The sequence below is a fragment of the Gordionus sp. m RMFG-2023 genome, chromosome 1, assembly GCF_954871325.1.
Source record: "Gordionus sp. m RMFG-2023 chromosome 1, tfGorSpeb1-WG-v2, whole genome shotgun sequence".
NCBI classification, from domain to species: Eukaryota; Metazoa; Nematomorpha; class Gordioida; order Chordodea; family Parachordodidae; genus Gordionus; species Gordionus sp. m RMFG-2023.
The window spans coordinates 45992300-46016775 of record NC_088775.1 but is presented as its reverse complement, the minus strand read 5'-3'; the positions used below and the strand labels follow the sequence as shown (position 1 = coordinate 46016775).

Genomic DNA, 24476 nt, shown 5'->3' with positions numbered 1-24476 from the left:
AAATATAGAAATTAATTTTTATTACTCAAAAATAAAAGACATATGTTATATGGCGTTTAGTTTCAATAAATAAAATCAAAAATTTTTATTTTACATAAAAAATTCAATATAAAATTGATAAATTTAGATGTATTTAAAAAAATTTCCAAGATCCGAAACGTCCCGGCCCGATTTTTTAAAAAAAATATTAGGCCCAGCCCAGCCCGAACCCGATTATTTTAAATATAATTAGGCCCGACCCCGGCGGCCGGACCTACCTTGCAGATCTCTATTATATGGCGTCTATTTTCTATAAATAAAGTTACATATTTTTATTTTACATAAAAAATTCAACATAAAATTGATAAGTTTATATATTTTAAAATAATTTTAAGGCCCGACGCGGCCCGAATTTTCTTTAAAAATATTAAGGCCCGTCCCAACCCGAAGCCCGTTCGGGCCGGGCCTACTTTTGCAGATCTATACCCATAAGATCTAAAAGTTGGAAGAAATGTTTAATGACGAAAAAAATATATTTCTTCTTTTAATTACTTGAAACCTCGAAACTTCGAGGGGTAAATTTAAAAAATAAATTTCAGATTTATAAAGCAGAGACCTGCCGGTCAGGGCTAAAAAATGCTATGATTTTAAAAATCCGGCTGATCTTAAAAATTTTTAAAAATGAAAAATCTGGGCAGGATCATTACAATTAAATGTTATATCGCGTAAACTGTAACTAGCAGTATTAGATTAAGAGTATATAGATAAGCATTCGTTTATTTTATAATAATTTTTTGGCTTAAATTTCCCAAAAGTGGGTTCGAGATAAGGAGATAACTTTACACGTATTATAATTTTCTGAGACCTGCAGAAGTACCATTTGAACGGCCCGGCCCGGGTTTTAAAATTTTAGGCCCGGCCAGAACAGGCCCGGATATTTTTCAAAAAAATTTTTTGGGCCCAGCGCTGCCTGGATTATTTTTTAAAAAATTTTTTAGGCCCGGCTCGGAATTTTTTAAAATTATATTCGATCTGGTATATACAAAATTTTACCTATTCGGTATTTTATCATATTTTTCGGAGAGTATTATCATTTAATAAGCAAGCATATTAGCTAATGTTGCAGATTTTTAAAAACGGCTAACTCAATATTTTCGCCAGAAAAATATTGACTAAACCTCGAAATTTCGATACTATATGTCTAGACCTTTGCTCCTTCTATGAACAAAATTTTCAGGCTTGCGTAATATTTTTCTGGATAAAATACTGATTTAGCCGTTTTTAAAAATCGGCTCAAAACCCGTTTAACAACACTAATATTTTATTTTATTTTATTCTAAACAGATATTTAGTATATTACAAATTGATACTATAAAACATTTGTGTTACAAACTGATACTATAAAACATTTGTGTAAATAATATTTTGAGAATATATTATATTAATTGTATTTATAAAAAAATAAAACTGATATTTTAATTAATAAAAAATATAACATATATTATACAATAATGTATTTATTACCTATTATCCTGGCAGGAAAACTATAATTATATTATGTAATAGATACTATGAGTATTAGCTAGGGTTAACTTTCACCCAACATTATATTAATCCTAACTATATATAATCATTATAACCATATCTAATTGACGAATATAATAATTCATGTTCGGCCCAGATTTTTTAGAAAAGAATTTTTCAGGCCCGGCCCTTTAAAAATTTTAAATATGGCCCCGGGCAGGTCTCTGATTATTTTGGCTAAAATCTTTATTTAAAAATGGTTTCGATTACTAGATATTTTAACTACTTTTTATTTGGGAAATCTTTTTGAGGAATATATTTTCCAGAAATTTTTTTTATTTTGTTGATTTTTCCAAAATTTTTAAATATTTTATTTAGAAAATTTTATTGCGTGGATATATTTATATGGAATTTTTTCTCCTATTTTATTAGTTTTTTTTAAAAAAATAATATTTTTAAGGATCTACAAAAAACAGGAAATTTTTTTCTGGGGAATCATTTTCTGAGACAGAGGAATTATTTTTCTAGATTCGCATAGTAGTCCCAACATAAAAAATTTACCTGGAAATCCTGCTCAATTTAATTATATTTTACATGAAGGTCGTAAATTATTTATTTGATATAATAAATTCCAATCGAAATCATTTAGATATAAAAAATTTTTTTAAATGAATTTCCAGTGTATTTAAGAATTTTAACAAATATAATAATAATTTATTATTTCTATGTACTTACTTAATGTGAATTAGTGAGCTGCATCGGGCCTAATTTTTCAAGCCCTGAACGAGATTTTTTAAAATATGTTTTATCGGCCTTGCCCAAACCCAAATTTATTTAAAAAAGTTTTGACGACCTGGCCCGAATTTATTTTATATATAGAAATTTTTTTTTTAAATTATAATTTAAATTTTTTAAAAATTATTATACCCAAAATAAAAGATACATGTCATATTTGGGTCTAATTAAAAATTCAACATAAATTAATAAATTTAGATAAATTTTAAAAAAATTCCAAGGCCTGACCATATTCAAATTCTTTTTAAAATATTAGGCCTGACCCAAAACCCGTTCGAACTGGATTTTGCTGATTTCCAATGTTAATTACAATTATAACATTAAAAACTATAAATTTTAACAATTTAAGCAGTCTCAAGAATCAAAGAACTAAAAGCAAGGTTATTACGCTTATAAATAAATATATTCGGTTTACTAACATTCGATCGATATATATATAATGCTAAAATTGAAATATTCAAGCATACCGTAAAAGTAATGTTATATTTTTAAGATATTTTTTAGGGGAATGATGTTTTGAGGATTTAGTGATTTTTAGGAAAAGGCGACCTCATAGAAATGGTGATTAATTAAAAATTAAATCATTTAAAAATATCTTTAGTAACAAATTATTTATTAAGCGATATACAGGGTTTCCAATTCAAAAAAGGTAAAGTGTCAATCAAAAAAGGAAAATTCCCATTCAATTTATTGTATTTTTAATTTTTTTATTATTCCTTCAGTATTAAAAATAATACAAAAAATTATTTACTTGCTCAAAAGTATCGAATGCTTCTTGCATAAATATTAAAATTTTAAAACTAAGAATTTAAATATGATAATATTTATTAATTTACATATTAGGTGTTATAGTTAAAACTTATTTAATTTTTATAAGGTATATTATACTAAGCAATTCATTTAATTCAGCAATTTTAATTAAATAATTTGATATGCAAAAAATTCTAATAAAAAAAATTATTTTGCCAATGAGAAATAAAAATTAAGTGAAAATTATAAATAATTACAAAAATGAATGGTCAAAAATGAGAAAATAAAAAAAATTGGTAGGGATAAGAAATATAGAGATTAAAAATAACCTCAGGAGATTGAAAAAGTTAGAAATATATAAAAGATTAAGGAGAAAAATTAAAAAAAGTCAAAATTTGTTATGGATGAAGAAAAATAAGGAAAATTTATAAATTTTTTTTAAAAGACAAAAATGAATTATCAAAAATGAGAAAAATAAAGTTCAAAAATGACTTAAGGAAATAGCATAAAATTAGAAATAAAAAATATAATTTTTTTTAAAAAAATATTTAAAAAATAACGATTTTCCTTTTTTGATTGACACATTTCCTTTCCTTTTGGGAATTTTTCTTTTTTGATTGGACCTTTTCCTTTTTTGTTTGACACTTTTCCTTTTTTGATTGAACCTTTTCCTTTTTTGATCGGACTTTCTCCTAAGCTTTTGGGATGTATAAAATTAATGAACACTTGGATTAGATTACAATTTAGATATTAATATTTTTTAAAAAAGTTTTACCTCAAATTAGTGAGTTCGTTTTCCGAATTTTTCCTTTGAGTAATCAAAATGCCTATTTGTTTTTCTAATCCTTTGCATTGTTCGATAAACCCACATTTTTCTTGTTCCTTGATAAATTGATATATGAAATATAACAAATATATTTGATTAATGTTTTCAAACATTTTCTTTTTTTATCATAAAATTAACTTAAAAATCACTTAAACTCTTGGTATTTACGTGCCATGAAATCTTTTTTTTAATCTAAATTCTACTGTCATTTCTAGCCCTAAATTTATCTACATTGTTTATAAATGAAGATAAGAGGTGTTTTTAAAGCTTTTCGTGGATCATTTTTTAAAACAAATATTAAAAAAATTAAAAATCAGATGACTATTTTTTTTAATTACTATAAATAGATAGAATTCATTAATATTTTATGATCCTAGAATCTTCAAATATTTTGATACATAATCACGATTTCACTAGTCTTAAATATAGCTAATTTCAATTTCTAAAGTTACGATTATACAGTATAAATTTTTCAATAAACAAGCAATAGTAAAATTTTATGATAAAAATCGTTCACAATATAAAGAAACTTTAGCCATCAAAATTTCCTCGAGCGATTTAATTTGTGTTTCCATAAAATCACATCTCTCTTTGAGTTCCCTATTTTCTTTGCTGGTGGTATCGAGCTCTTCACTTAATTTCTAGAGTTAAAATAAACATAAATATTATTTTTAATGTATTTGGACAGTAGAAAAATTTTATTTCAACGAAATCGGAAAAATTATAAGCCTCGAAAGAAAATTTAACTAATTTTTGGATATTTCTAAAAATAATATGCATTAAAAGATAAGAAAAACAAAATAATTTAAAATTTAGCTCGAGAAAATATTTGCCCGTATCCAGCCGACCCGAGACATCGGACTTGGATAGGTCCATGGCACTCATATATGATTATGTGTCATTTATGCAATTGACTTTAACCACTAGTCATTGCCCTAAAAAGACAGACCACATCATGGCTTTATAGCTCATAACTAGTGCCCCTACTAATATTCGAATATTTTTAATTTGATATCTTCTGAATCAAGTAATTTATTTTAAAATACGAATATTATTTGACGAGAACATAAAAGAGAGTATTATAAACTCCATCATGGATGACGAGATATTTCAATGAAGACTTACGAAAGAAAATAATATCTTTTCATTATTAGAGGAGTATAACCATAATTTTGTTGCACCAATTTAAATTTAAACGATCAATCAATAAATGTTATATTAGTCTTATCTTCAATAGTATTTTATCAAGGCCGATGGATGAGGTAAATATTATTTTAAAATTAATAATTTAATTGCCTGCATTAAAAACATAATATTAAATCATTAATTTTAGTTTATATAAAAGCAATTCTTGTTTTGCTTTTGCTTCCCTATCTATCTTTTTAAACTTAAATTATATATATAAAACATATGTAATTTTTATAATTACTAAGCATTTAAAAAAATTGTTTTCTTTAAGTAATATAAATAATTATTGTCATGGTTCTAAAAAATTAGTTATGAGCAAAAGCTAGGATAAAACCTTGTGCTCGATTGTGAGGCTATGAATGTCTGCCCTAAGAATTTTATTCTCCTCGAGGAAGGCTCTACGATCTCTCTCGCCATTGACCGAGGTGACACGTTGGAGTTCCGTCATTTTGCGTAATTCTTCGGTCCGCGTTTCGTTGAGTCGAATGGCCGAATCAATTCGACTTTCCAATTTTTTCATCGTGGAATGTAACGAAACAAGAGTTCTTTCCTTTTTTCAATAGATAGGAGAAAAAAAATGTTTTATAGAAAATTTTAGATATATCAAATAAATTAGTAGGGGTTCGCTAAGCAAACTCAACTAGAAGGAAAAACGAAAATTGTTTGTCTAGACCGAATTTTCTGAAAATAGGTGATTAAATATATTTTAATTTCTAAAAAAAAAATTAATTTTTATATTAAAAAAATGGTTTAAATAAACCTGTATGCCGGTTAGCCGCCAGCTTTTTTGATCACAATGAAATACTTAGATAAATAATGTCACTCGAATAAATCAGTGCAAAAATATTTTTTAAAAATGTAATACTAAAATAATTTGTATTTCTTATACAGCTTTTTATTTCATCTAAAAATAAATTTGAAATCATACAATTTACAAATGATAACGTAAATTTGATATTTTCTATAATTCATAAAATAAGACGTTATGAAAATACACTATTATATTTAAGATTTTTTTTTCTCAAATGATACTTTTTATTTATTTTAAAAAATGATAAAACACTAAAATATTAAGACAAGAATATAAAAATATATAAAATTACTAAATAAAAATAAATATATATATTATAAGTAACGAAGGCTCTAAAAAGAACTTTATTTAATAATGAATAACATGTCACTTAAAAAACAAGTATAATTGTGTTTAAAAATTTCTAGTTGAAGTTTATGTTTAAATAAGGATTCGGATTTTCATGTTATGTTTAAATTTTTCGTGATAAAATTTTTTTTAAAAAAATGTAGACTGAGAAAATTGTCGTTAATTGATATGACTATTGGCTGAAATATAATGTTATATAATTTTAAATATTTATTAAATTTTTTATTTTCCCCATAAGTAAGAGCGTTTGAATTTATTGATGAAGGTAAGGAGGAGAAGCAGGTTGCGCCCCAAATAAGGGATTTCCCATTGGACCAGGGGGTGCAGGTTAAACCATGGGGTCTGAGACCGTCCTGTAATGAGAGGTTGGTTAGTTCAAGGATGTTGGGTATTTTAGCCTTATTAAAAGCGTTATGAATGATTTTATTAATTGCTTTATGCCGGAGATGGCGACCCCGGCTGCGGATGCAGTTTAGGCCATGTCTGGCGTTAGGTTGAACGGGTAAGTTGCATTGGTGGTAAGTGTGTGACTCTGTAAGCGAGCATCCAAGTCTAAATCCTATAGTAACTCTCAGTTGGTCATTGGTTAAGAGATTATCAAAGGTTTGGCTTGGAAGGTTATCGTTGAATTGTAATAGTTGTATATCGCTAATATCGGTAGAGTTAAGACTATTTTGTAATTTCTTTATTAGGGGTTCGATGATAGATTTGTTAGAAATTTCGATTAAAAATGTAAAACCGTCTGGCGTAAGTAGATTCCATTTTACAATTGATGCTGTTAGAAGATCATCATTGGCTTATGATGATGAGATCGCTGAATTGAGCGATAGGCAATTTGAGATAAATAGAGATAGGGAAAGTAGTTCTAAGGGGATCAAGTCGATACTTGCTAGTTTAGCGATTGGGCTAGGTGCCTATTAAAGTCTGATAATGAAAGGTTGAGAATCCTTTCTATAAAGGTCTTTAAGCAAATATTGTGTTGCATGAAAAATTTTGAGGAGGTGAATGAGGAGGATGAGTGGAAGAGATGCGAGATTTTAGGTATATATAAACACTTTTTTAATAAGTAAAAAAGCTGGTGCGATGGAATGTGGTTGATAAACTTTTCCAAGTTTTGCATCTCAGAAAAAGTTTAATCGATAATTTTTTCAGATATATTATTATTAAGTAAGGGGAACCCAAGAGTTGGATATCTTCTTTTTCGATAATAATGTAATCTTTAAATAAATCTAAGGGAATCTCCGGGTTGAGGAAGCATATTTCTGTTTTAGATTTGTTTAATTCTAAACCTATTTTAGAGTATTCTCTTTCGATGTGGTTAAGGGCTTTGTTAATTTGATGTGGATTACAGCAAAGGGTGCCATCATCAAGGTATCATAGGTTAAGGTCTAGGTCAAAATCAAATTTAAGATCTTTCATCATATTGTGCATAGCTAAGCAGAAAAGAATAAGGCCGAGTATACCTACAAAAATACGAATCGAATAATGGAATTATTCGTATTCGTTTAAATCGAATAATTTATTATTCGTATTCGTTTAAATCGAATAATTTATTATTCGTATTCGTTTAAATCGAATAATTTATTATTCGTATTCGTATGAATAATAAAATGATTATTCGATTCGATTCGAAAATTTTATATACCATGAATTAAAAAAGATCTATTATAAAATTTATTTTGTAAAATTTAACTAAGGATAAAGACAAACAAATTTTATTAGTGAGACAAATTAGAAGCATACATATATAATATATTTATATACAATGTGGAAAAATCAATATAATATTCATATCTATAATGTAGAAGATAAATCTGACAACAGCCAATTTTTCAAACATAAAGTTTTTCGGATTGTTTCCTCCTTTAACGACATTCTGTATTTTGTAAACATATGAGCTCCAACAGAAAAGAGTCGCTCACATGGGGTTGAAGATCCCTGTATCGACAATATGTCCCTCGCCATTTTAGATAACACGGGAAAACGGTCTCCATGTAGTCCACCATTCTAGTGGGGTTTTATTTGACGTTATTCTCACTTCTTTCAAATATGTGTCAATTTCAGAAATTGGTATAACATTCTGTTTAAAAATGACATCCATATTTGATTGTATTAAAGGTTTACTTTTTGATACATCATATTTAATTTTATATTCATCAAACATTTTCTCAAAATTATTAAATATAGTTGTAACGTTTATATTATAAGATATAGGTAGGCACTCAAAACATTCCAGTTTAAGTCTTGGATCTAATATTGCAGATATAATTGTTTGGAAATCTGTTAAATTATAATATACTATTTTTTGTTGCGCATTAATTGCGCTTATAAGCGTATTATCAAAGAGACTTAGGTGCTCAATTAACGATATATAAAAGGGGATGACCAGATTAAGTGTAGGATATGTTTCTCCTGATATGGCAACAGTAAAATCATAAAATGTTTTTAAGTTTAAATGTATTCTTTCTAAGGCGGTCCGATCCTATATTAAAAAATAAAAATTAGATTTAAATATAAATAAATACTTCACTAAGTTGTTTCTCTTGAATAATAGATATATCATAACTATTAATAACGACATGATCTATAGCTTTTCTCATTTGTATTGCTCGTTCTATCATAGAATATGAGCTGTCCCATCTGATAGGTGTATCTAATTTTAACTTCAAATATGTAGTGCTGTAAACATTTTTAAAAAAATCGAACGCGTTCGCGTTCAACGTTCATTGACAAAAATCGAACGCGTTCACGTTCAAATTCAAAAAAAGGAACGCGTTCAAGTTCATGAACGCGTTCATACGTTCAAAATTTTATGATAAATTTTTTTTTAAATTTAATTTAATATAAATAAATGCCTTATATTTTTCAACACAAATTAGCCATGATAAAAAATAATAGTTTTATTTTGATAATATAATTATAAATACAATATAATAGAGCGATAAAAAAATAAATTTATAAAAAATTTTTATTATTAATTTTTAATAATAATTGCTTTTAATTTTCATCTGATAGGCATGAACGCTTGTCAGTTATTACAGCGTTAGCTATACTAAAAACTCGCTCAACAAGGGCAGATGAAGGGATTGCTGTGTTATACTTGATAAACAATTCTTTTAAAAGGGGGAATTTATTAAAAACATTTAATGTTTTATCCATTGTTTCAAAAAATTGAGCTATGTTATCATCCTCCAATCTGCCCTCTTCTTCCTCGTCAAAAAAAAGGATATCTCGGAATTGATTTTAAAACAGTGAAATATTTTTGATATTTGGGCCATGGTAATTCTAATTCATCTAATATTGAATTTTGATTTTCAGAATCTGATGATGAAATATTTATATCCATGCAAATGCTAATCTATTAAATTAAAATATAAAATATTCAAATTAATAAACTTTAATCTTATCTTCTCTAGCAGTAGCACTATGGTACGTTAATTGCAATATGAAAAAGGAAAAAGTAAAAACAGCTGATTAAAAAATATAAGACTTTTTTGTTAAAAAATTGGATTAAATATTAATTTTTCAAATAAATAAAAATATAAGGCTTTTTTGTTAAAAAATGCGGATTAATATTAATTTTTCAAATAAATAAAAATAAAAAGTGTTTTTAAAATTGAACGAACGTAAAATTGAACGAACGTAAAATTGAACGCGTTCATCAAAGAAAAGGAACGCGTTCACGTTCAAAGTTCGTCAAAAAAAAGGAACGCCGTTCATCACCTTTTTTCAAAAAAACGAACTTCGTTCACGAACGCGTTCATTTTGAACGTGTTCGTTTACAACACTACAAATATGTAATAGATGGAATTCGTGAATTACAAAATTCTTTCATCATAGTAGTTTTCTTATAAGAATTTCGAATGCTTTATATAGTGCCTCTTAATTTTATTAATTGCTCATCAATTTGTATTATTATTTCTTGAACAACAAGATTTAAAACATGTGCAAAACAGCGAATATGTGCAATTTTTGATCTTGGATTTTTAATTTTAAGGGTATTTATAAAGGTAGTGTTTGATGCGGCATTGTCGCATGTAACAGCCGTTGACTTTATATCTATGCTATAATTGTTAATGATTCTATAAAATGTCTTATATATGTTTTCCCCAGAATGGGAATTTGTAAAAGGAACAATGTCTAATAATATAGATTTTAGTACCCATTCATCATCAATGTAATGGCAGGTTAATCCCAAGAATGGGACATTTGTTGGACTTGACCAAATATCTATTGTAAAATTTATTTGTGTATTAGATTTGTTTATTATCAATTTAATTTTTTGGAATTCATTATCAAAAGATTCATTAATGTATTGTTTTAATGTAGGAATTGAACATATTTTAATGCTAGGATTTAATGCTTTAACAAAACCTTTAAATTCATTTGTTGCAAGAATTTTAAATGGGATATTAGATTTGATCAAAAATTTTAATAAATGGTGTTTGATATCATTATTGTTGTGCATATGATTTTTATTTATATCATTATAAAAATATGATTCAATAAATTTATTATTAAAAGCTTTTTGATGGAATCGTTTGTAATGATTAATCAAAGCTGAAGTAGTTTTTTTTACACTTAATTTCAACCCGACAAATCTTACATCTTGCAGTTTTTTTTGATGCTTGGTAAATATAATGTTTCCAAATATCTGCATTTTTCCGTCCTCCCGAGCCTGACAGTATAGAATTTGAGGTGAATGATGAATATTGGCTTTGTTCTCCAATGCTTTCTGATTCAGAAATATTTATTATACCAATACGTTGAATATCTATTTAATAAATTAAATATTATTATAATATTTATAGCATAGCCAGCCAACCCAATATGGCAATCAATAAGTTAGTCAGTAATATATATATGTCAAAATCATCATATCAGAATTTTCTTATAATTTTTTACAAACTGCTCATACAATTGATAAATTATCCAAAAATGTAGATGAGATGATAGCTTATAAAGAATTTATCACAAAATTATAATATATATTTTAGTGAATTTGGATATAAATGAAAAATAAAGTTTTAAGTTTAAAAATACTATTACATGTACTTATATTAAATTTTATATAGATTTACTTATAAAATATTTTTTACAAAAATGATTTGGATTTATAGGTTTTAATTCCAAACACTGTTCATAAAATTTAATTATATTGGGAAAAGAATCAAGAATATAATTTTATAAAGATAATATAAATTTTTGTGAATTTTGATTCATAGTAGAATAATGAAAGTTTGATTATTTGATTTGGGCAATAAGAAATTCCTACTGAGATTCAATGATGATCTTTAATCACAAACACTACTTTGTTGTTATTAACATAAACTAAAATAATATATAAGTCAAAGTAATATTCTTTTTAATGTGGGGAAATAATAAATTGTCAAAAGGCTATGCAACTTAAATAAGTACGAAAAACTCACATTAGCAATATTTTACAAATAAAGTGGTAAAAACTTTAGGCAAAAAGTCAAATTTATGATTTCTCCATCATCAAATGAAAGAGAAATATCAGGCTTGCCCGTCATTCTTGGTGTGATGGGATTAACAGTTTATAATTGTGTTATTCGTATTCGTAAAATACGAATCGAATATCGAATAACAAATAATTCGTTTTAGGTATAGGGCCGAGGGGGTCGCCCTGTTGTACTCCCTCTTCGGAATATATAACGCTACCATTAAAAATGAAGGAAGTGCTATTGTTATAGCAGTTGTCTACGAAGCGCGAGTATTGGGGGAAATTATCGTAAAAAGATTTGAGTCCCGAGAAACGTGAAATTATATTGAAGGCATTCTTAAAATTGATTTTGAATAAAACGGAGTTTATCGGTGGATGTTGAAGGTATATTCGGCAGTGAGAGGCTATATCTACGCCTCCTTTAATTCCGCATCTTAATTGGTATTTGCCAAGCAGGGAATGAGTATAGGATTTTATTTTTTTGCGATAATCTTAGCTATCAGGCGTCTGAAAAATGAACCGATTGCGATTGGGCGGATGCCTCCATTAGGTTTTTCAAAAGCAATCAAGTTAGCTCCAAATATAATTTGATGAGCTAATGTGGGAATATCTTTAGTAGTTATATTAATAATGGTAAGTGAGTTAAAAAAAATTATCGGAATTATGAGATTTTAGAAATGTTTGGAAGTAAGTCGGTCTATAGCATAGCCATCCGGGCTTGCTACTGAAAATTTATTAAATTCATTTATAGTTTCGCGAATATCTTGGTTTGTAATTATGTAAGGGGGGATATTGAGTGTTGGTTTAGTAAGCTAGTATAAGAGGCACGTGGATGAAGGGATTCTAGGTTGTCAAGGATCTCTTGTTTGTGAAGAGATTAATTTTTGTTTATTTATTTTTTTGATATTTTGTTGCAGGTATTACTGAAACTTTCGTTAGAATTATTGGGATTTTTAATGTATTCTAAAAGTGTTAAATTTCCCAAATTTTTGAGTCTGTCTTTTATTAGGTTAGGTAGTGAGATGGATTTGTTATCTGTTGGGATTGAGAGGCATGAAAGGGAATATGAAGATATTACCAATGATTTAATTTGACAAATCTTTATTAATATCAAATAATTTAGTAAGATGGTCAATAATCTGGTAATTAACACTAGATGGGATGTGTTTTATGTATTTTTTTAACAAAGATAAATTCTTCTAGATACTTGTTTTTAAGTACATATTCATTATTAAATTAAGCTCTTTTTAGAGTCTTCGTTACTTATATATTTAGTAATATTTAAGATGACATAATAAAATATGGTAATTGCTTAAGGTATATTTATGATTTTAAAATATAGTTTAAAAAATTTGTATATTCTATTTAAATATCTTTCAAAACATATCAAGCTTTTAGAAAACAAGGGAGATAAAGAACAAAATCTAACAAATTTTGCTTGTAAACATTCAGCAAGTTTATGATTCGTGGAATAAATTTGAACTAGAATGTTGTGTTCTTCTAAGTAAGTAAATGTTATCCGAATAATATAGATGTTTTATATTTTTGAAAAGGAAAGAGGATTGAAAAGAATCCTTCCAAACTGGCAAGAAAATATTTGTGAAAAACTAGGACACTTAATGGAAGAATTTTCTCTAGAACTAGTTAACGCCAAATTCAGGAGATCATCATTATATCCATTAAATGTGAATATGATTATAATTATATATGATAACTATAAAATTACAAATATTCAAAAAATCGTATTATAACCTTTATAACATAAAATATAACAAGTATGGTAGTGGTAGACGATGCACAGCACTATGAAAAATATTGATTATGCTGAAACACTCGTATTGAGTCAATAAAACCGACCTGTCACCCACAGAACAATTAGTCAAGTATCCCGAGAAACTGGTATTTTGCAAACTTCAGTACATTGGATCATCCACACAGAGCTGCAGCTGAAATGTTTAAAAGAAACAAGCCCAAAACCTAACCGATGTGAATAAGATTGTCCGTCTGGTATGTATCAAACAACTTCTACGAGAATACCCTCAGAGGTTAGTTCATTTTATGTGATTCATGGATGAAAAGCTGTTTACAATAACTCTACTGGTGAATATGCAAAATAATAGGGTGTATGATGCAGTTCCAATGAGAAAAAAACAAGTTACAGCCAGTTGATAGCTTTCATACCCATTCAAATTTTTTTAAATCAGTCATGGTTTCAGGGTATCAAGTTTTGGTTGCATAAAGCACATCTTTATCGATCCAGGTGTCAAATAACTTAGCATGCGAGGGTTAAGATATACTTATATTAATTTAACTAAAAGTAATGAAAAGTGCTTGGTCACAATAATTTATAGGTATATAAGTATCGAAAAGTAAAAAATATATTGAATGTATTTTACAGCTATAAAAATAAATATTATAATCGAATATAAGAAAGCACTAAAGTAATGTCATGTTGGAAAGTTCGAATTTTGTTGTCCAACTTTGAATGTGCCTAACTTTACACCTTGTTGATAGAATTTGATGAAATTTGTAGAAAACTCAATTTAAGAAATTTTATTGAATTATTTTTAGAATTGATGTATTTATTGCAAAAACAAAAAAGGGTATCAGTTCATTTAGAAGAGAGTGAATATTTATTGTTTTACTCAATTCCAAATAATTCGAGGAGTTTAAATATTTCGAAAACCGTTAAAAAACCTGAATCGAGATAACATAAAAAAGTATAAAAAATAAATAATTTTGATATTAGAAATTAAAACTTTTTCCACTAAATCTTCTGTGAGTGAAGATTTTTCAGCTTGAAGTTCTTGGAATCGAAGTTGGCTTAATTCAAATTTTTGGTCCAATTCTTTAATGATTTTGTGAGCTTTGTGCAATTCGACTACTGAAACGCTCTTAGTTCTAATCTCGTGAGATTGAGAATCAGTTTGCGCCATCAAATTCCTTTTAAATTTAGATAGTTAATTAATTTATGCGAAATAATATTGGAGAAATTCTCTTTGATAAACAATAAATTATATTAGAGTTTAGTATTTAGAAATTATTTATTAATAAAAAATATGGAAAAATATAAATATATACTTAATGAATTAAATAATATGGAAAATTCTACTAACCAATTTTTTGCAGGTATTTAAAGCTAAACCTAATAATGCATTTTGATACCATATATGGAAGAAATTTATAAAATAAAATTAAAACTGTAAATTGTGTAAATTTTCGTGTTCACTCTCCAATTGTGACTTAAGTTCCTGAGATTCTTCTTGTGCATTCTTCAACTTTCCATTCAAAGCATTCCGATCTTCGCTTAAGAGTTCGGCCACTTTTATTAAATTCGACACCTGCAGTTCCATCTCGAGTTTTTGCTTGGAGTTAGAGCCATCTTTAACCTTTGTAGATGTGATGAGAGATAAGCATTAATAGCATTTAAATTTATATTTTAATAATCCCATTAAATAAACATGCCAACCTTGTGGAAAATTCAGGCTAAGACATAAGCGAATGTTGTTTAAGAGGAAGAACATTCGTCAATAAGATAAACCCGATACCTATGAATCTCAAAGAATAATTGCAAGACGTGCTAGCATTACATAAAATAGCGTGCAAAAGAATTAAGAGGAAGAATGGTCTAAAATCTGACAAATGTTTAAAACATCAGCACATATGGAAGATTTAATAAGGAAAAGCCTGCAGCAATTTCAAAGTTTGTATTCACAATACCATCAACATGATGTGAGAAGAGTGAATTTCAGAAAGAAGCAGACAGAAGTTTTTCATTACGGAACCTAAAAACAGACAAAACAAACGTGTAAAATCATCTAGTCCTAAAATATACATACATCCAACCCGATTCTACCATAAAAAACTTCTGTTTTTCAACTATAATGGAAAGAATTATTATTTTTCATTTGTATGAACTAACATCTCAATGCCAGGATTATGCTTTGGTGCTAATAAGATGAGCAAGGCAATGCTCAATCACATAGTGCCAATATTATTCAAAAATACGAAATCTCCTGATTTAAAAAGCCCGTTAGATTCATATTAAAATGTTTAGAAAACAAAAAATGGTGTACAAATAATAGAGGGACTATTTCAGTATCTAGAGTTATTGCAACAAATAAATCAAGATATGGGGACGGTCTCTCGTATCAGAAGGGAACATCAGATCAGTGATCAACCATCGGAAAATACGGGCCCTGGTATTAATCCAAGAAAAAGAGTTTTATTCAAAATGGAAGGCATTTTTTGCCTAGAATTAACCGAATTGAATTTTATAAAAATTATTAATTTATTTTTATTGATTTCCATATTTTAATTTCTGATATTAAAGAAGAGTTAAAAAAATTTGGCGGCCAATTTTTCTGGGAGCTATTTTCCGTAGCCAATTTTCTTAAACCAAATTTCCAATTATCAGCCGAAGGACTTTTTTAATTATAAGATTTTTCCCCTACCTCAATTTGACCATAAATTATATATGACATTCGATTTATTGTTGATTTCATTCTTTAAAATTCCTAAATTACAGCGATTGCCCATTTAGATCCAAAAAATAATGGGGAAGACCCTCAAAATTATAATTTCAAGTCAAATAAATCTCAAGAATAATTTTGCCACAGTTTCCTAATATCAATCCAATCCATGGGTATCTAACTCAAATTTAATTAACCTCATTATATAACGTTTGTAGTTCTTTCCTTTCCTTCTCGCTGCGTTCTAGCAGGAATTGTAAATCGTCTTTTTCTTTGATCAATTTTTCAAAAGCGGAAAACTCGTCCGCACTATTGACTTCAAGCTAGAAATAATAAATAAACAATTGATTGGATTTATAGTATTTAAATATTTCATATGAAAAATTTTATATTTTCTAAATTGTGATTTAAAAAGTGAGTTTAGATAATATACTAACGCTCTTTGGGTAATCATAATGAATTTATTTTTGACTTAATCATTGCAAACGATTTTTCACCTTATAGGAACTGTGCTTGATTTTGTAAGATCTCGGAGGTTTATCCTTTATCCCTTCATCCAAATCGCTCAAATCCATTTCAATCTCTACCGCAGTCGGGTGAGTCTTGGTAGGTTCCAATTTTTTGGATAAGTTGTTATCGACGTATTTTAATAAAAACTGTGCAAATGAGCCCAAAAACAAAAATTATGAAATAAAAAATTGTTCTCAAAAATTTAGATAAAGTCTAAAATATCTTTAAAAAAATATATCCAGGTTAATAGGTTAAGTTAAATCTTATGCAGAGAGTTAATATACAGAGTTGTGTTAGAAAGCACAGAGGTTTCGATATGGGACATATTTTGCATTCCAACTTTTCTGCTTTGTTCATAATTTATTGCCAAGGAAATGCAAATAAAAATTGTAATAAATAACAATCGAAAATTACTATCCTGGTAGATCTTCTACGTTGTCAAAAAACCCACCTTGGTTATTTATGTAAAATCGGCATTGGTGTCCTTATGATGATAATATTTTCAAATTTGTTGACCAAAGTCAACTAGAATCGAAGGATACAGAGATGATGGTTCATACCTTATTGGATCTTCTTAAATCCGCTGGGTTTTCTGAAAATTTTTTACAATAAAATGTAGCGATGACATATGGAAGTATTACAAGCGCTAACTACCTTAAAGCCTTTATTGACACAATATAGTTTTTATAGTTAGTCTAACAAAAATCAAAAGAGATTAGATCAAATTACATTTGAATTGGGCATTAAATTGGTGAAGATTGGAATGGTATTTGATGTACGATGGGTAGCTAGCAGTTCGTACTATTAAGGCATTTTGCAAAAACTATGAGGCCCTGTATAAACATTTCAAAAATTCAGCAAATTCTAGCAACCGTGCAAAATTTAAAAGGCTGTTAACCGGGATAGGAATGGTGAATGCCTTGATGTATGATGTTTTATTTTAATTATCCAATCTGCCTTTAAGGCTTCAGGGAAGTACAATCAGTTTACCTAATACTGAAAAATCAATAAAGCGAACGATTCATGTTTTAAAATCGTTTAAGGATATATCTGGTAATAGAGACTTGCAAATCATGGCCCGGCCAAAAATAATTACGGGTTGGGCTGGGTCAGGTCTAATATTTTTTAAAAAAATTTGGATCGGGTGGCTAAAATTCTTAAATATGATATCGTTACATTTTGTCAAATAAAATGATATATTTTAAAATTCTTGGAAGATACAAGGCGCCTTTTTATTTGTATATAAAAAATATTAATTTTTCTATATTTAAATAATTTGGGTCGGGTTCGAGCGGACAAATAATTTTTATTTCGAGTCAGACTTTTCGGGACAAATAAAAAAATTCGTTCGGGATAAGGCCGGGTCGGACAATTTTTTAAAAAAAAATTCGTGGCCTGGCCGAGCTTGAAAATAGGCCCAATACAGATCACTAGTTTCTAAATCTCTTTTATAATTTCTAAATGAAGGTTTATTTAATTATATTGCCTGAGAATTAGGTTTTCACTTTTTGTCAAAAATGATTTTTTTTATATAAATACGTTTTTTATAATTATAGTAATCTATTTACATAAAAACCAAATATTTATAAAATAAATTAAATTATAGCTAATATAAGGTTAACCATCATAATGAAAATAAATGAAACTTAATTTTTTAAAATTTTTCCTGTAAAATTATAAAAAGATAGAATAATCTAATATCGAACGACGATTTCTAAAGGAAAACATATGAAAATATCTCAAGAAGCTAAAAGAAAACAGAAGGCACTCTGGTATCAACAAAATCAATTCATCACTCTTAATAGACAATATGGAAAATAGGTTAATGGATGCTAATTCCGATAATTCTCTATATTATATTATGAAGTTTTATATTTTCAGCTAATTTATCTGATATGAAATATTAAGATAACTGGGCAGCAAACCCTTACATTCGTTGGGAAGAGAAAATTAAATGACTTTGTTTCCGACTGAAGCTCGATGTGGATCGCCCAATAAATGGGATGAGAGTATATTGATGATGATTTGAAACAGGTGCAAAATTTAATACAATTCTTTGTAATACTGCTGAATGTGAGTGTGGCTTTCATCTTAGGAATATAATTATGACGGATTTGCTTGCAAGTCCATATTTCAAGTTAAAGATGATAAACATTAATAGGCCTTCTCTCAGTCAATGGAATTCTTCGACATATATTAAAATGTGTTAAAGTTACAGGCCTGCAAACGATAATCAATCAAGGAAGCGTGCAGCTAATATTAAATATTGAAAAAAATTTGTTATGGAGAATATTGTAGTTTATTTTCACCTTTTTTGATCTATTCCCATTTATATAATATATATTTCAATTTTATATAACTTTCTAAATGGCATTTGATATGATATAAATATATGTGTTTTATAAGATGGACAGCCGGGTGCTAGGATACTTGTCCAATAAAACCAAAAAAGAAGGCCAGCTGAACTCGTGGGTCAGATGATAACGATTTCTTGGCCAGCGCTAGGATGATGGGATGATGGTACCTCGGGGGCCGTTCAAGCTCAAGTCTGTCTACCAAGTTACAATGGACTTGATAACGATACTCCGGAGGGATATCCATCGATATTGATACCAGTGGGAGAGATCAGGATTGGGTTATCTGTCGATTTGATAATTCAGTGTGAGGAATACTCAGGTGGGATATCTGGTCGATATTGATTTGATGCCCCGGTGGGGGAGATCAAGATACTTTGGCCTCGTGATACACCGGTGATCGATACAAATGAAATCGATCAGAAATACAAAGATAAAAATAGATAGTAAGATTAATATTATAATAGATAAGTGAAGGAGCTTACCACCAGAAAAGGTGAAAGCTTAAAAGAAAAAAAAAATATGAAATGCTTCAAGATAAGCTATTTTTTAAAAAAAATTTGCCTTCCTGGAAAAACAAGAATTCGCCTCTATTTATTGCCCATTTTAGCGTAGCCCTTACTATTTTTTTAGAGCAATAGCGTACCCCCACAATAAATTGGAATACAACATATATCGTCGGTCTAGAATTCGAGTGCTGAAAATCAACGTTAAAGTTTAAAATAAAATATAGATAAAAGTTATTGATCCATTTTGACAATAACTTTGGAAAAAATTAATATTTTTTTAATCTAGTTTTTATTTTTATATATAACGGAAATAAATAAGTTATTATCCGCCTCTAACTCAAAAATTTTGAATGTTAAATGAGAAAATCAACATTAAGGTTTAAAATAAAATATAGGGAAAAGTTATTGATCAATTTTTACAATAACTTTGGCAAAAATTAATATTTTTTAATCTAGTTTTTATTTTTATATATATTGGGAATAAATAAGTTATTATCCACTTCTAACTCAAAAATTTTGAAAATTTCGAGTGGAGCACTTCAATTCTAGACCAAAGATATATCTTGAAAAAAATTATCTATATCCTATTATTTTTAATCCATGTATTATACCTGTATCTAGATACCTTTTTAGGCTATGTAGATATATTTAAAAGGTATCTTTTAAAGACTCGTCGTACATTTTCTTTTATCTATTATTATTTTTGAATTTCATTGAGTTACCATTCCAGCGATGAGATTAGACTATAGTTGCTAAACCTTACTTTTAAAAGTAGCCTATTACTATTTGTAAAAAAAAGTAGCATACCGCATCTTTACCCATCAAAAAAAATAGCGCCATATTAGCTACTATTTATTAAAAGTAGCTTGACTACTTTTTAGTCTAATTTTTATAAAAAAAATTAGAAATAAATTTGTTTTATTTTTTGATTATATTGTAAAATTGCATAGTATATAATACATAAAAATCAACATTTATAAATATTTAAAAATGTTAGTTATTATAAAAAAATTTATTTAAAAAGACTATAATTTATGTAATAAAAATAAATATTTAAGGTAATATTCATTATTTATATTTTTGCATTTTAATAATAAAATCATTTTTATACTATCATCCCCAAGTCTAGAGCAACATCAGAAAGTATAAGTTTTGCCTTACTAAATAATCTCTGAACATTAGCAATGAGGACAAGGCAGTATATAATTTTATATACATATTTTTGATATAAAAATTATCAAAAATTCTCATTTGAGTATTCTTAGATTAAAAAAACGCGTCTAGAGGTTTTTCTATTATATTAGTATCTTTATTTCAAAAAAATTATCAATTGAAGTCGTTTTTGTGGTTCTAACTAAGGCATCTTTGTCTGCTATTATAATCATTAGTGTATGTGACAAAAATTTTTGCACCAGAGGATAGTTTTAATTAACATGATAAATGATGGATCATCAATTAATGACATTAGCTGTAATGTATCAATTATAAAATCGAAAATGACTTTATCAGCCAATTTATGAGAAATATTGACATGTGCAATATTATTAATCAATTTAATTAGAAATCAATTGGTCTTTTTGGATGTAGTCTCCCCTATGCCAACATTAATAAGATATTTTTCTATCTCTTACACTGTTGACATGAACATTCTTATAAAATAAAATTACTATTTAGATTTAAAAATGACAATTACATTTAGATGTTTTTCGAGGTTATAGCTATATATTTATTTAAGGATATATTTTCTATTGTTATCAAGAGCATTTTCTTCTATGGTACCTACCACTTCATTAATATTATCATTATCTGACTCACTCATCGATTTCGAATTCATTTACGATGAAATTTTAGATAATTTACACCTTATGATTTAGGTTTATAATACAAATTGAAAATATAAATTTTAAAATTAAATAAATCATAAAGATTATAAATTATATTTAAATTTAAATGTTTTTCGAGGTTATAGCTATATATTTATTTAAGGATATATTTTCTATTGTTATCAAGAGCATTTTCTTCTATGGTACCTACCACTTCATTAATATTATCATTATCTGACTCACTCATCGATTTCGAATTCATTTACGATGAAATTTTAGATAATTTACACCTTATGATTTAGGTTTATAATACAAATTGAAAATATAAATTTTAAAATTAAATAAATCATAAAGATTATAAATTATATTTAAATTTAAATTTTCACGTTTAGTTACCTTCATTATATTTTTGCTACTTTGCTACTATCAAAAAAAGTAGCACACTAAAAAAAATAATTGGAAAAAAAGTAAAGTTCACACGCTACTTTAACAACTTTGGATTAGATATAGAAAAATGTTTTTAAGTAAATATATTACATGATTAAAAGTTAAATAACATTTCCGATTATTTAGAAATTTCAATTTGAATAAATATTTATTTGATTTAAAGATATGGCAGAAATATGAAGATAAGAGAGTGACGAGAAATATATTATAAATTAATTAGTTATATCTCCTGAAATTGATAATTATACCAAGTATTCGTCTTTGTAAAAATTTCTGTCCTTCTCTAGATCGGAAATTAAAGTATCTACTTTATTTTTTAAAGTTTGCCTCTTGGTACTGCAATACCCCGGTGTCCTGAGGAATGTTTTGTGGTGCAATTTTTCGATTTCCTGTAACAAATCTTTTTCTGCCAAGAATAAATTTTGGAATTACAGTAAATTAGAAAATCTAAATAGAAATAATTTACTAAAACTAAGTTAATATTATTTTTTAAAAAACATTAAACCGTGTTTTAAAAGTTGATTGATTCGAAAGGATAGATTTGTTTTGCTCTCCAAGTTCCTCTTGTAAAGCTTGGTGACATTTTCTATTTCTTTCTCCTTTTCCTTCAATATCAAATCCGTATCTAAATTTGAATAAATTTTATACAATTATAGCATAGTATTCATGTATGATTATATTATATTCTAATATAGGGATTTCCTTAAACTTTACTCTCGATTTGAAATACCTACAAATATTAATTTCAAAAAATTAATAAAAAATCCTTAATAAGCCAATATTTCACCGCAATTTTTAATCATCAATCATCTTATCGCGTAAGTTGTAAAAAAATTTTTATAAAATGTTTTACAATATGAGAACATATTTTTAAAGACAAATGTATAAGAATTAGGGATTCGAACCGAGCCCGAATTAAAGAAAAAACATGGGTTTTGGGGAAAAAATTCTGAACCCGAACCAAACCCCTTTTATAAAATTTCTAAAAACCCAAACCAAACCCATAAATTTTTTGAACCCGAGTTCAATTAGGTTCAATGAATATTATTTTAAATCATATGCTAAGATATTTGCATATTGTAAATAAAAATATTCGCAATTTAAATGAGATTATATAATATTTTTGAATTTCCGATTATGAGTGTTAATAAATTTTAATTTCAATACATTTAAGCCATTTATTTTATATTTTAAATTATACTGAGATTCGATTAAGTGAAGTATTAATAAATTTTAAACAATTCCATTTATGTCATTAATTTTTAATTATATTAATTATTGGAAAATGTAGTAAATTATTATACCTAATTCTTATAAATTAGAATATTATATAAACAATGCTTTGATAAGTAATTAATTTTTATTTGATATATCAAAATCAAATAATAAATTGATCCATGACTATGCTTTGTATTTTTAAAATATATTTTGCCTATAAATAAAATAAAAATTTTATATTTTTACCAAATTAATGTGTAGTTTTTTAATATGATTTAAATATCGATTTTTTTTAATACAATTAAAATATTCCTAAACCCGAGCTGAACCCGGAACAAACCCGGGGTCAATATTCCCCTAAACTGAACCCTAACCAACCTAATTTTTTTTATCTTACATCAAACCCGAACCAAACCTGGTTAATATTTTTACCGAGTTCACATCCCTGATAAGAATACCTTTTAACTTAACCTTCCAGTAAAACCGTCATATCTAACTCTCAAAAGGACAAAAAATTTAATTAACCATAGCGAAAGTTAATTATATTTACACCAGTATAGCGGAAAACATTATTTTTATTAATCATTTAAATTAATACATATTTTTTACTAAACTCTATCACAAATAATAAGCAAAATTAATGATCAGTTAAATTTAAATACGTGTCGCAAAATCAGTTGTTAATGCTTGCATTAAAATGACATGAACTCTATAAATTTTGCAAGGATATAATATAAAACATAACTTACCATTCTAAAACAAATGAAATTTCTATCCAATTACTAATGAAAGAGCCGGGAATGTATATCAAAATTCCCGGGAATATACAAAAATTTGTAATATCATTTGGAAAAGATTCAAAGTACAATGAAAACTTGAGTATCCATATCATAATATTTTAACTTTCCATTAGGTTATTATATCAGCCAATTTTCTTCCTTGATGAAGGATTGTAATCGAATATTTACTTAATATAGGCAAATAATATCGGCAGAATTTGGAATTCATCAAATAATAAAGATGATATGAGGTCTGGAGGAATATATCAACAGGACAAAGCCAACAATCAGGCTTGCCATAAATGTTGAAAACCAGTGACATAAACTCAATAAAGAATCAATTCAATAATTCGCAAAAATTCAAATCGATATAAACAACTGCGACGACAATTAAGTAGAAAGGAACGCGAATGGGAACATCTTTTTAGAAGAGGAAATGTTGAGAGAGCCTTATATCATAAATACACATTCATTTAATAACGAAATTATTTTTTTATATTTTTTACTTATTTATATTTCGGCAACTCTTTATAGAATACGTTTTAATATGGTCTTAAAGAATAACCTTTGCAAATTTTTGCGCAACAAAATCATATCCACGATAGGTAATTATTATTTTTTATAATCTAAGATTGATTTAAACTCTCAACGAAAGATCATTTTAAACTTGAACGATAGA

At 27.2% G+C, this 24476-nt stretch overlaps 1 protein-coding gene across 1 annotated transcript in view; it reads right to left on the bottom strand.

The window, feature by feature from the left end:
- The window catches only part of LOC135926301 (centrosomal protein of 135 kDa-like), a 46709-nt gene that overhangs the window by 6400 nt on the left and 15833 nt on the right, over positions 1–24476 (bottom strand). The window contains exons 10-18 of the mRNA XM_065462125.1: positions 22306–22425; positions 22049–22206; positions 16655–16813; positions 16355–16480; positions 14887–15074; positions 14445–14628; positions 5397–5612; positions 4405–4515; positions 3824–3930 (exon numbers count right to left, since the gene is read on the bottom strand). Coding sequence (XP_065318197.1) covers positions 3824–3930; positions 4405–4515; positions 5397–5612; positions 14445–14628; positions 14887–15074; positions 16355–16480; positions 16655–16813; positions 22049–22206; positions 22306–22425 — 1369 coding nt within the window. The remainder of the gene's footprint in view (positions 1–3823; positions 3931–4404; positions 4516–5396; positions 5613–14444; positions 14629–14886; positions 15075–16354; positions 16481–16654; positions 16814–22048; positions 22207–22305; positions 22426–24476) is intronic.